Below are 10,780 nucleotides of genomic sequence, written 5' to 3'. Positions count from 1 at the left end.
GTCGTGTTGATGTTAGGTCTCGTGACCGGCCATCACATTTCATGTGACTAAGCCACACACACCTCTTCTCAAATCACACTGAACCGAAAATTCATTCTACTGTATGCTGCTTGCAATACAACTTTTAAATTCGCGTGCTCTTCCATTCCATCTGAGTCCTTGTCAAATCACAAGGGCAACTGACCAGATCTAGCGTAGCAGTACATCGCAGGGTCGCAATGATTTTTGTGGAGCGGCGAGTCGGAAACATGTCAAAATCTCCAAGCATGCCGGAAGTTCCAACATCTCCTAGTTATACTGCCGACAGTCCTGCCGACAGTCCCACACAACCTCCACTCAACCACCACATTCGTTACCCGCCATGCATAGTAAATATAACCACCACAAACGCGACCTCAACGTTTCCAGTTCAGTCGAGTCTATCATGGACACGCAAGACACTTACCCATGCTAGATCTTTTTGGAGGCGGGAAGAGTCAGCCCGCCGAGTCCGCTGCTTCCACGGCCGACCCGACAAGCAGTGCTGCAGACAATGGCGGTCTTCTAGGTGCTCTCAGCTCGCTATTCAATCGACCAGCCCCAGCATCCTCTTCCGTAGTGAGCGAAACCACTACTGTATACTCCCTCCCTTATAAGTGTCTCGCCCGCCTTCTAACTTGTTCTTCAGAGTCCCCCAACTGTGACCACAACTCCACCACCGGCGCCTCCACCACCACCTCCCACCCATTCAGATGTGGGTTACTTTCGCCATTATCTTGCAACAACTCCAATGCTCAACCATTCTAGACCCTTGGACCAGTTACCCGCACAGTATTTTCAACAGAAAACTTCATAGCCTCTTCGTCTTCTGCATCTGCTTCGGCCTCTTCTGAACCCGACACAACCTCTGCTGTTCAAACTTCCAAAGTTGCCGCTGCCATCGTCGGCTCATTGGCAGGCATACTGGGAATTGCAATGGTGGTCGCTTTCTTTTTGGTTCGCGTCATTTCTATTTTTGGAACCGTGTTTGATGTCGAAAAAAGCGTCGTTGGAACCGCCGCCAACGCCGATTGGCACGCGAGTCTATCAACTTTTTCCCTGAGGAGACACCAAATCGCAAATCGGCCCTTCCATTCTCAGCTCAAGCATTATCACCAGAGCCGAAAGAAGCTTATAGCGATACTGCCAGTGTCTCATACCAGTATCGAGCTGCCACACCCGTATACCCCCAGGAGCCTGTCTACCAGCCAGTCCAACAACCAGTCTATTCAGCTTTTCCTGCGACTGATTCTCAGAGGGTGATGGAGGACTATCAGGTTCGCAACGCGGCTTATGGTGGAGTTCACTGAGGATTAGTTTGTACACGGAAGACAGTATTTAGCGAGCCAGAACGTAGCGTAATTCAGCAGTCAAATTCGAGATTAGAAGTCGAGAACTAAGACGGGCCAAGCCTCGAGCTCGTGTGCATCCGAGTCGACCGCTGTCGACCGATTGTGCGGTTGTGGGTCGTACGATTTCCTTTTGCGGATCAGGTTTATAATTACTATCTGTTCACTCGAAATGTCGACCCACAATTTCTTTCCATGTCCCAGCACCCACCCCCACAATTTGACGTCCTCATAGTGGGCGCCGGCGTTGCTGGTTGCGCCCTCGCCCATGCCCTCTCCACCGAGCTGCGCTCAACTCCGCTACGAATTGGCCTGCTTGAACGGTCTTTGGAAGAGCCAGACCGGATAGTCGGCGAGCTAATGCAACCGGGCGGGGTTCTGGCACTGCGAAAGCTTGGGCTGGAAGGCGTATTGGAGGGTATTGATGCTGCTCCAGTCGAGGGCTATTGCGTCTACGATGCTGCGCGCGGTAAAGTGGTCAAAATTCCGTATCCAGGAGGTCATAGAGGGCGGGCATTCCACCACGGCAGGCTTATTATGAATCTAAGGTGTGTTCCTCGTTCCGTATATCTTTTTCTCTGACCTAATGGATGCTAGGGCTGCTGCACAAAAGGCAAAAGGTGTCGAGGTCATCGAGGCGACAGTAACAGACCTCATAGAAGACGCTTCTTCCCGAGTTGTTGGAGTACGAGCCTCAGTAAAGGGAGAGGAGGATAAGCGGACGTTTTCAGCGCGGTTGGTTGTCATTGCGGATGGCTGCTACTCGAACTTCCGGAGCGTGGTGCTTGGCCCAGCAGGAAAACCGGTCACGAAAAGCCATTTCATCGGTGTTGTGCTTGAAGACGCAGCCTTGCCCATTGCCAACCATGGTACTGTCTGCCTCGTCAAAGGTTCAGGGCCCGTGCTATTATACCGCATCTCCCAAAACGACACCCGCATTCTTATTGACGTCAAAACACCAATACCGGCCGACCTGAAGGTGAAAAAAAAAGTCTTATACTCGTTATGCTGGACACAACTCAACGAGGAATACAGACACATATCCTCGCCAATATTGCACCACAACTCCCACAATGCACGCAGCCTTCTGTTATTCGAGCAATCGAGAAGGACCGCCTGCGGCGCATGCCCAACTCTTGGTTACCCTCGACACCACAAACCAGCGCTTCATCAAAACCCGGGGTCTTGCTCATTGGCGACTCTTGGAATATGAGGCATCCATTGACGGGCGGTGGAATGACAGTCGCATTGAATGATGTGGCCTCGCTCAAACCATTGTTGGGTGCCGTTGAGAATCTTGATGACTGGAGGGAGGTCAAGGGAGCGTTGGACGCTTGGTTTGTGGCTCGGAAACCGCTGGCGTCGACCGTGAACATTCTGAGCGTGGCATTATATGATTTGTTTGGGGCAGATGGTGAGTCTTGGGTTATCTTTTTTGTGCTAGTATTGACACTTCCAGCACCGGAACTGGAGGTTCTAAGGACAGGTTGCTTCAAATATTTCGAACTTGGGGGAGAATGTGTCAACGGACCGGTCTCTATTCTCTCTGCGTCCGTAGCGCTCCTCTTCCCTTGCTTCATTGGCTCATACCCTACAGGCTCGCCCCATCTCCTGCACTTCTCACGTATCACTTCTTCCGTGTTGCGTTCTACGCAATCTGGGTCATGTTCACACACCCCCGAGCTATTCCTGGAGAGAAAACGCGTCTCGCGCCGCCCCGACTCGATGAATACCCTTTCCTCTTTCTTCGGAGTCTGCAAGTATTCTATACAGCCTGTGTGGTGTTTGGACCGCTCTTATGGGAGGAGATGGTCGTTCACGCAATGCCCAGTCGGATGCAGATATTGGTTTCGCTTGCTACGCTCGGTGTTGGCTACGCATTATTCTTATAAAGTAAATAATAATAGTAATAGACGGAAGGAGGAAAACGCAACGCGTTCTGAGCGTTACCAACGCGTCGTGTGACCGTCACGTGTGCGAGTGGGTAACGTCACCCTTTCACGACCCCACCACTATGGCGAGAACGCCAGGGCGGACGCCATCCAAACATATCCCGTACCGTGGCGAAGACTCCACTCGAGGAAAGAAGACGGGAAAGCCAGTTCCGTCTGCCCCTCGCACATCTGACGGCTATGAGCGTTTCCACCAACTCATCTCGCATTCAGACAACTACACCCCACCTCAACGAACCGTGAAACGAACCAAGAAAGGCGGCTCTGTCGTGCCCCCCAGCGAGGAAGATAGCTCAGACAAAGGCGAAGGCTCGATGGACATTGACGACAGTCCCGTTCCGCAATACTACCGGAAAGAAGTCTCGCCCATATTTGAAGACACCCCATCGCCACTCAAGCGAGCGAGGCTGGCGGAGAATAATCAAGACAGCTCCGATGACGAAGGTGGCATTGTCCATAGGGCGGTAAAGAGGAAAGCACCGCTCACACCGGTGAGGGAGCTTGAAGAAGAAGAGGAGGATGATGTGGATAATGCACTCACAGCTGGGGTTGAAGACTATCAATCCGAGCAAGAGGAGACCCCACCGAGGAAACGGGCGAAGCCTGCCAGTCCGAAGAAACCAAAACCGAAACGCAAGCCAAAACCACGGGTCAGCGATGGGTCAGATTCGTCACCAGAGGGTGTACGACGGTCCAAGCGGATTTCTTATAGCCCACTCGAGTATTGGCGGGGAGAGCACATTGTCTATGCGCCAAGAGACCTTTCCCAGCCCCGTCAAGTTCCCCATATCAAGGAAATTGTTCGGGTACCCAAGGAACCTGTCAAGCCACTGAGCAAGCGCAAGACTGGCCACGCCCCACGGTCGCAATCTCGCACTCAAATTGTGGAGAAGGAGGTCATCGTAGAGGTCAACAAGGGGAATCCAGAGGCTGGCTGGGACGATGACACGGATACCCAAGCGATGGTGGTCGATTTTCTATCTGGAGAGCAGATCATGCGGCGCGTCGCGTTCACTTCCAACATGTTCGATCCACAAGAGGCACGGGTAACAAACCCAGACGATGCTTGGTCCTTCCAAAAGGTGATGACTATACTCCCTTTGTTCTGTCGTATGTCTCACTGGCCAAAAGATATTCGGAGACGAAGACTTTATGGCTGCAGGCCAGTTGACGATTCCTCCGAAAAAGAAGAAACCACCAAAGGCATCCAAGGACAATACTTATGTCTGTGTTGCTTTCTTTGAGTTCCAAGTACTAACTAGCTTCAATTAGATGTTCTACATCGTCAAAGGCGCCATCAACGTGACCGTCGGCACGCAATCTCTCATCCTTGCGCAAGGGGGGATGTTCATGGTCCCGCGGGGCAATACGTACCTCATCGAAAACATCAGCGACCGTGAGGCCACCTTATTTTTTACTCAAGCGCGCAAGGTCGCAGATGCCGTGGATGATTTTGAGGGAGAGGGAGAGGACGAGGGAACCCCAATCCAAGTGCGATTGCCGTCCGCCGTCCCAGCGCGCTAAGTCGTATAGAACCCATGATTAAGTTGCTGATCTGAATACATTTTTTTATGTGTTGAAAGCTTTTGAAACGCCTCCCGCAGTCGCATTATAAAAGAGCAAGTATAGTACCATTGTGGGCACGTCGTTTTTCTCCCTTGACCATCATGCCTCCAGACCGTCGTCGTGAGTGAATACCTGATTTGAACGGTCTCAGTTGGCTTAATGGGCCCAGGCTCCCTCAAACCAAGAAAATCGATTTCCGTTCGTCGTCCTTGACATCGACACCAACATTCTACTCATCCCTATTCAAGGGTGGAGCAGCGTTTGCTGAAGCTCTCGGACTTGCAAATGACCCAGAGTCGTTTTCCTTCTACAAAGTACGTGCCCTCGCAAGTCCCTCGACGCGTCTGATAAATCCGTCCAGAAAGAGTTCCGTCAAGCCGCCGATCAGTGCTTCGATTTCTCCCTGCCTCTTTTCCAACAACAATCAGCGATGACGGTGTTTGTTCAGACGGTATGCAGTCCGCTTTTCGATTCTTAGTCTGAACGGCTTCCTTCGCAGGTCAGGTCCCGGCACCCTGCGCTGTTTGACAGCCTTGTGCATACCAACCACGCAGACCGGGTCCAGGGCCTGCAAATATACGCCATAGATTACTTGGGCAAGTCGGGCAAGCTCTCGAACCCCATCAAAGGGGTCGGTTGTTTATTCTGTGACTCATCGTTGGCTTGACCGTCGATTTAGGCACGGAAAGCACTCATTGCAGCTTCTGACAGCAAGCGCAAGGCGCGGTCTGAGCCGCCGAACTCGCGGCGCGGCATGCAGGCTGAGCGCGATAAAAGCGAGAGCGAGGAAGCGCCTGAATTCCCGCCGAGATCAAGAGAAAGTTCGGAGTCGAGCAGTGTTGCAGCAAAAGTGTCGTCGATGTCCGTGGTGGCCAGCCCCAAGCTCAAAGCAAAGGCAAAACCCAGATCCAAGCCAATGATCATCGAAGACTCCGACGCTGATGATTACGATAATGCGGAGTGGTCTGCAAGTCCGCGTATTCGCGGTGGTAGAAAGGGTGCAGGGAACAAGGGGAAGGGGGAAGCCTGGCAACGCTTCGACGAGAACGCGAAAGACCGCGATTCTGAGACCGTCATACTCGGGTGCTAGTAGCTGTGCGAGCTCTTCTCGGTCTATGCCCATAGACCCACCATCTCCTCTATTTTGGCAGCGTAGAATTGCATTGGCGGATGATATGAGCGACGACTCGGACCCGATTGCACCTGACAGTACTGAGGCCTTTCTCGCGGGCTGCAAGCCTGTGATGACACATCTCAACAAGCAGATGTGTGTAGCCGGGGTCGTGAATATGGAGAAGGTGCTCGGCATGAAACATTGGCCTGACGATGACAAGCGCGCATTTTTGAGTGGTCATGTGACTCAGATTCCACTGGAAATCGAGTCAATCATCGTGGGCATCGAGGTAAGAAACTAAATCTCTTGTGCCAAGCTCATGGGGGTAATCCGTTGTTGATAGGCACTCTGAAATCTGGGAATGCAACAAGGTGAGTTGCATTTAAACTAGTGCTGCTTTACGCAGTTCCACCTAAGCTACTAAAAAGTACAATACAGAACCGACTAGATAAACTACAAATGTCAGCGACGGAGGGAAAAAATATCAGCCTGCTGGAGGAAGCGAGGAAGAATGCGGTATTGGTGACGGTCGTACGCTGCCTGGGGCACCGAGGGATGATATGACAGGAGAAGCCGTTGAGCCATTAAGAGTCGTTTGTGAAGGAGTGGTGCTTGGTACAACGCTAGAGTAGAAAAGTTTCAGATTTTGTTGAATGACAAGTAATTCGCAGTTCACCTATTATCTTGCGAGGAGGCGACAGAAGGCGGAACGCTCGATGCGGAATGGGCTTGCGAGTTGGCAACATTCGCTTCGGCATTGATTTGGAGGAACCCAGCCTGCACCAAGAAATCCCAGACACGGCTTGTCTTGTTCACGTCGATTTTGACCAGATCACGGGCTTCTCTTCTCCGTAGTTTTCCGCCTCGCCTAGCGTATTCTCGCACAAGAGTTTCCTTAACCACAAGATAGGGTTTGGGAAGAATACGCAATGTTGAGCAGAGTGCTTGTTCCGCAGGAGTGAGTAGATGGAGGGAAGGACTATTGGCAAGATTCAATGGAGCTGATAAAATGCGTCAGTCACAGATCAGAGTACAACCACAAAAATACCTCGTTTACGAGCATTAATCAGAGCTTCAGGTTTGGGTGCTGCTTCCATTTCATCGTCGATGCTTCCACGATCTGCCACTGAGGATTGCCTCCTGTTCTTGTCGTAATAGGAAGTAGCTTTGGTCTGAGTCTGCGTATGCTGTCGTGAAGTCCGAACAACATTGAACAAAAGAATATTCTCACCCTCTTGCCTAAATCGGCGATGTACTTCTCTATGTCTCCAGACGTAGATAGCCCCAATCGTCGATGTTGCTGTAGGTCTTGAATCTTTTTGCGCAGGATGTGTTCATCTGCCTATATTAGATTACTTGATATAGATACCGACGGTGCTTACAGAGAATATCGTTCGAGAACGCCTCGTAGTCATCACCTGTTTGCAAGCGCGCAAACGGTCTCAAGCGATGGAGAATGTCCTTGTCTTCCTTGACACGTTTCTTTTCCGCGGCTTGGATCTAGGAGCAGATTAGACCGTTTCGAACCTTCAAAGAAAGTCATTCGACCTTCTTGTATTCAAGCAGTCCGCGATCGAACATGAAGACCTTATGCTCCCATCGTTTTTCCAACCTCTGGAAATAAGTTTCCAAGAGAGTAAGCTTGAATTTGAGCGAGTCATCAGTTTCAATCGGGGGGAGGACGGTTGGCTCGTCGTCGTCATCGGTGTTGGCAGTACCGTTGCCCATCACTACATCTTCTGCTGCTGCCTTTGAATCGCCGTTGGTGTTGATACCATTCGTATGTGGTGCAGGGCCCTTGCCATTTGGTGCTGCCGCCTTGCGCTCCGGCATGAAGATCGTCTGTCCAACCAGGCCATTCCTTCGGTCTTCCTCCCATTTTATTCGTGCTTTTACATCCAGATCGTTTTCGTCTTCAGGAATCTGGTCTCCTCCGTACTGCAGCACGACACCAAACTCGATGTCCTTGACGAGTTCTTCAGCTTCGTTGTCGAATTCGTGTTCAAACTCCAAACGTCCAGGAAGAAAAGTCGCGATTTCATGGACCGCTGGGGCTGAGGTCGGAGCTGGCTTTGCAGGTGGGATAGGCATTTCGTTCAACTCTGATATTCGCCGTCGTTTCCTCTCCTGGAACTCTTCAGGTGCAATCTCAAATTTGCGGTCCATTAGCTGTCAACGTGAGTCTCAGGCGAATTCAAACAGAGGATGCACGCACTGGCATAGGCCAATTCGGCGAGTCGACATAGACACTATTGTAGTGCTTTTCCACTTCCTCCTTAGACTGCGTTCCAACATGTTCGGCGATCTTCTTCCAGTTTCCGAGACCCTGGCTTTGGATGCCTTTGAGCAGCAGTAATTCTCTGTCGTGGCGTTAAAGTTTATGGCAAAGAACGCGTCGCGACACGCACTCGTCTGCGCCCCAGTCCTCTGAGAATATGGGGTACGAGTTAAATTCCTGTGACGATTAGAGCCCCAAAAACGCGGTGCAGAAAGACGGGATTTACAATAACGCGATAAGCATGACCGCGAAGATGATTCCCAAACTCCTTGCCCTGGCAAAAGCACGGGGGACAGATGTCGACCCCACCATCGGTCGACTGGCACACTGGATCAGCGCACTTTATGCGAATGGTATGGGTGAGGTCGCAAGCACAAGCGTCACACTCAAACTGGACGCCGGGCTCGGTAACGGCTGGAACTTGTTAGAAGTAGTCAAGAGTGAGTGGCAAAGCGGTACCAGCATATATATCTTCAGCCTGACCGCCGGTTTTTCGTTGTGTTACCATCGCACGACGTCGTCGATGTCGGCGGCGACGGAGCTGCTTGGTAATCGATTAGTCACACATCAATTCTCCTGTCACTATAAAACCCCGGTGGAGAAAATTTGTCGGTCGGCTAACCGCCCATTTCATGACCCTCAACCCTGCTGACGCTCTCAAAGTCCTCGCCGACTACCCTCGCTCCGATGGGCTCTCCGTCTCCGACCTGATGGATTCCCGGATGCATGGGGGCCTCACCTATAACGATTTTCTCCTTCTCCCTGGCAAAATCGACTTCACCGCCGCGACTGTTGTAACTGAGAGTCGGATCACGCGCAATGTCGTTTTAAAAACACCCTTCATGAGCAGCCCTATGGATACTGTCACGGAAGAGTCCATGGCCATTGCGATGGCGGTGGGTTTTCTTGTGCTAATCACCATGTCTCATATTGAAGCCTAAAAGCTGCTGGGCGGAATCGGTGTCATTCACCACAACCAGACTGCCGAAAGCCAAGCTGCCATGGTCCGCGCAGTGAAGCGCCACGAAAACGGTTTCATCACCGACCCCGTTGTCCTCTCACCGTCCAATACTGTGGAGGATGTGCTCGATATCAAGCTCCGTCTTGGCTTCTGCGGTATCCCCATCACTGGTCAGTGTCTCCCCCTTTCTCTCTACTTCATATTCGTGATGAATACCTACAAATTTTTTAACCTTCGTTCTTCCGAGCCAACGCGTTAACTCGTGTGATCTGCGGATAATTTCAAGGCTTTCTGACTCTCAACCTCTTCCCATTGAGACTTTTTGCTGACCATCCATTCAGAAACCGGACGTCTTGGTGGAAAGCTTGTTGGCATTGTCACTTCTCGCGATGTTCAATTCCGCGACCATTCGACACCTTTGGCTGATGTCATGTTTGTCTTCGATGCCTCTCCGCTGTGTTACTCTAAAATAGATGATCTAGGACCCGCGATCTTGTTACTGCTCGACAAGGTGTCACCCTCCTTGAAGCCAATGACATTCTCCGCGACTCCAAGAAGGGCAAGCTGCCCATCATTGACAACGAAAGTCGTCTCGTCTCCCTCCTTGCCCGTTCCGACCTCCTCAAAAATCAATCCTACCCTCTCGCTTCTAAAAACCCAGAAACCAAGCAGCTCTACGCAGCAGCAGCAGTTGGTACGCGACCAGCAGATCGAGACCGTCTCGCACTTCTCGTCGAAGCTGGTCTTGATATCGTTGTCCTCGATTCGTCTCAAGGAAATTCAACCTTCCAGATTGACATGATCAAGTGGATCAAGCAGACATACCCTCGATTGGAAGTTATCGCCGGCAACGTCGTTACTCGCGAGCAAACTGCTTCCCTAATCGCTGCTGGTGCTGACGGTATTCGAGTTGGAATGGGTTCTGGCTCAATCTGCATCACTCAAGAGGTCATGGCTGTCGGTCGCCCTCAGGCCACCGCTGTCTACGCCGTTGCCGAATTCGCCTCTCGATTTGGTGTGCCCATCATTGCCGACGGTGGTATCAGTAATGTTGGCCACATCGTAAAAGCATTAGCTCTCGGGGCTAGTGCAGTTATGATGGGTGGTTTACTTGCTGGTACAGAAGAGGCACCCGGAGAGTATTTTTATCACGAAGGCAAGCGTGTCAAGACGTATCGTGGCATGGGTTCCCTCGAGGCCATGGAGCAAGGAAAACCACAAGGCAAGGTCAAGAAGACCTCGACTGTGGAGAATGCGGCCACCTCTCGCTACTTTTCCGAGAGCAGTGCGGTCAAAGTTGCCCAAGGTGTCAGTGGCGATGTCCAGGACAAGGGCAGCGTCAGAGCATTCTTGCCCTACCTATTTGTTGGCGTGCAACACTCGTTGCAGGATATAGGCGTCCGAAGCATCTCAGAGCTCCGGGAGGGCGTCACTGCTGGAAAAGTCCGTTTCGAATTACGGACTGCCAGCGCACAAGTGGAAGGAGGGGTCAACGGTCTGAATTCTTACAAGAAGCGCCTTTTCGCGGCTGCGACTTGATTT

At 51.5% G+C, this 10,780-nt stretch overlaps 6 protein-coding genes across 6 annotated transcripts; 5 read left to right on the top strand and 1 right to left on the bottom strand.

Moving 5' to 3' along the window:
• Nucleotides 1-361: 361 nt before the first annotated feature.
• Nucleotides 362-1,328, top strand: MIND_00444400 (uncharacterized protein; the record flags this gene model as incomplete). Its single annotated transcript, XM_037361258.1, has 5 exons — nucleotides 362-407; nucleotides 455-615; nucleotides 668-733; nucleotides 787-975; nucleotides 1,023-1,328. 5 exons carry the CDS (start codon nucleotides 362-364, stop codon nucleotides 1,326-1,328), a joined length of 768 nt encoding a protein of 255 aa, XP_037221550.1.
• A 225-nt stretch (nucleotides 1,329-1,553) lies between these two features.
• Nucleotides 1,554-3,259, top strand: MIND_00444300 (SE domain-containing protein; the record flags this gene model as incomplete). Its single annotated transcript, XM_037361257.1, has 5 exons — nucleotides 1,554-1,915; nucleotides 1,965-2,346; nucleotides 2,403-2,781; nucleotides 2,827-2,917; nucleotides 2,965-3,259. Exons 1-5 carry the CDS (start codon nucleotides 1,563-1,565, stop codon nucleotides 3,257-3,259), a joined length of 1,500 nt encoding a protein of 499 aa, XP_037221549.1. The 5' UTR covers nucleotides 1,554-1,562.
• A 122-nt stretch (nucleotides 3,260-3,381) lies between these two features.
• Nucleotides 3,382-4,843, top strand: MIND_00444200 (CENP-C-C domain-containing protein; the record flags this gene model as incomplete). Its single annotated transcript, XM_037361256.1, has 3 exons — nucleotides 3,382-4,401; nucleotides 4,451-4,543; nucleotides 4,592-4,843. 3 exons carry the CDS (start codon nucleotides 3,382-3,384, stop codon nucleotides 4,841-4,843), a joined length of 1,365 nt encoding a protein of 454 aa, XP_037221548.1.
• A 143-nt stretch (nucleotides 4,844-4,986) lies between these two features.
• On the top strand, nucleotides 4,987-5,975 carry MIND_00444100 (CENP-C-C domain-containing protein; the record flags this gene model as incomplete). Its single annotated transcript, XM_037361255.1, has 6 exons — nucleotides 4,987-5,005; nucleotides 5,055-5,083; nucleotides 5,134-5,199; nucleotides 5,247-5,336; nucleotides 5,385-5,516; nucleotides 5,565-5,975. The coding sequence occupies 6 exons, from the start codon at nucleotides 4,987-4,989 to the stop codon at nucleotides 5,973-5,975; spliced, it is 747 nt and encodes a 248-aa protein (XP_037221547.1).
• Nucleotides 5,976-6,483: 508 nt separating this feature from the next.
• MIND_00444000 (Transcriptional adapter 2) lies at nucleotides 6,484-8,806 on the bottom strand (the record flags this gene model as incomplete). Its single annotated transcript, XM_037361254.1, has 10 exons — nucleotides 8,737-8,806; nucleotides 8,504-8,691; nucleotides 8,408-8,454; nucleotides 8,215-8,359; nucleotides 7,548-8,168; nucleotides 7,382-7,499; nucleotides 7,231-7,337; nucleotides 7,048-7,177; nucleotides 6,676-7,000; nucleotides 6,484-6,622 (listed from the first exon to the last, which is right to left on the bottom strand). The coding sequence occupies exons 1-10, from the start codon at nucleotides 8,783-8,785 to the stop codon at nucleotides 6,484-6,486; spliced, it is 1,869 nt and encodes a 622-aa protein (XP_037221546.1). The 5' UTR covers nucleotides 8,786-8,806.
• On the top strand, nucleotides 8,519-10,777 carry MIND_00443900 (Inosine-5'-monophosphate dehydrogenase; the record flags this gene model as incomplete). The annotated part of the gene is made up of 5 exons (XM_037361253.1): nucleotides 8,519-8,707; nucleotides 8,838-9,173; nucleotides 9,222-9,408; nucleotides 9,580-9,670; nucleotides 9,721-10,777. 5 exons carry the CDS (start codon nucleotides 8,519-8,521, stop codon nucleotides 10,775-10,777), a joined length of 1,860 nt encoding a protein of 619 aa, XP_037221545.1.
• Nucleotides 10,778-10,780: the final 3 nt, after the last annotated feature.

Source organism: Mycena indigotica (assembly GCF_014461135.1).
Source record: "Mycena indigotica strain 171206Taipei chromosome Unknown Mind.scaff0004, whole genome shotgun sequence".
In the NCBI taxonomy this organism is placed as follows: Eukaryota; Fungi; Basidiomycota; class Agaricomycetes; order Agaricales; family Mycenaceae; genus Mycena; species Mycena indigotica.
Note: the sequence above shows the minus strand (reverse complement) of the source record. Positions and strands in the feature narration are given on the sequence as shown.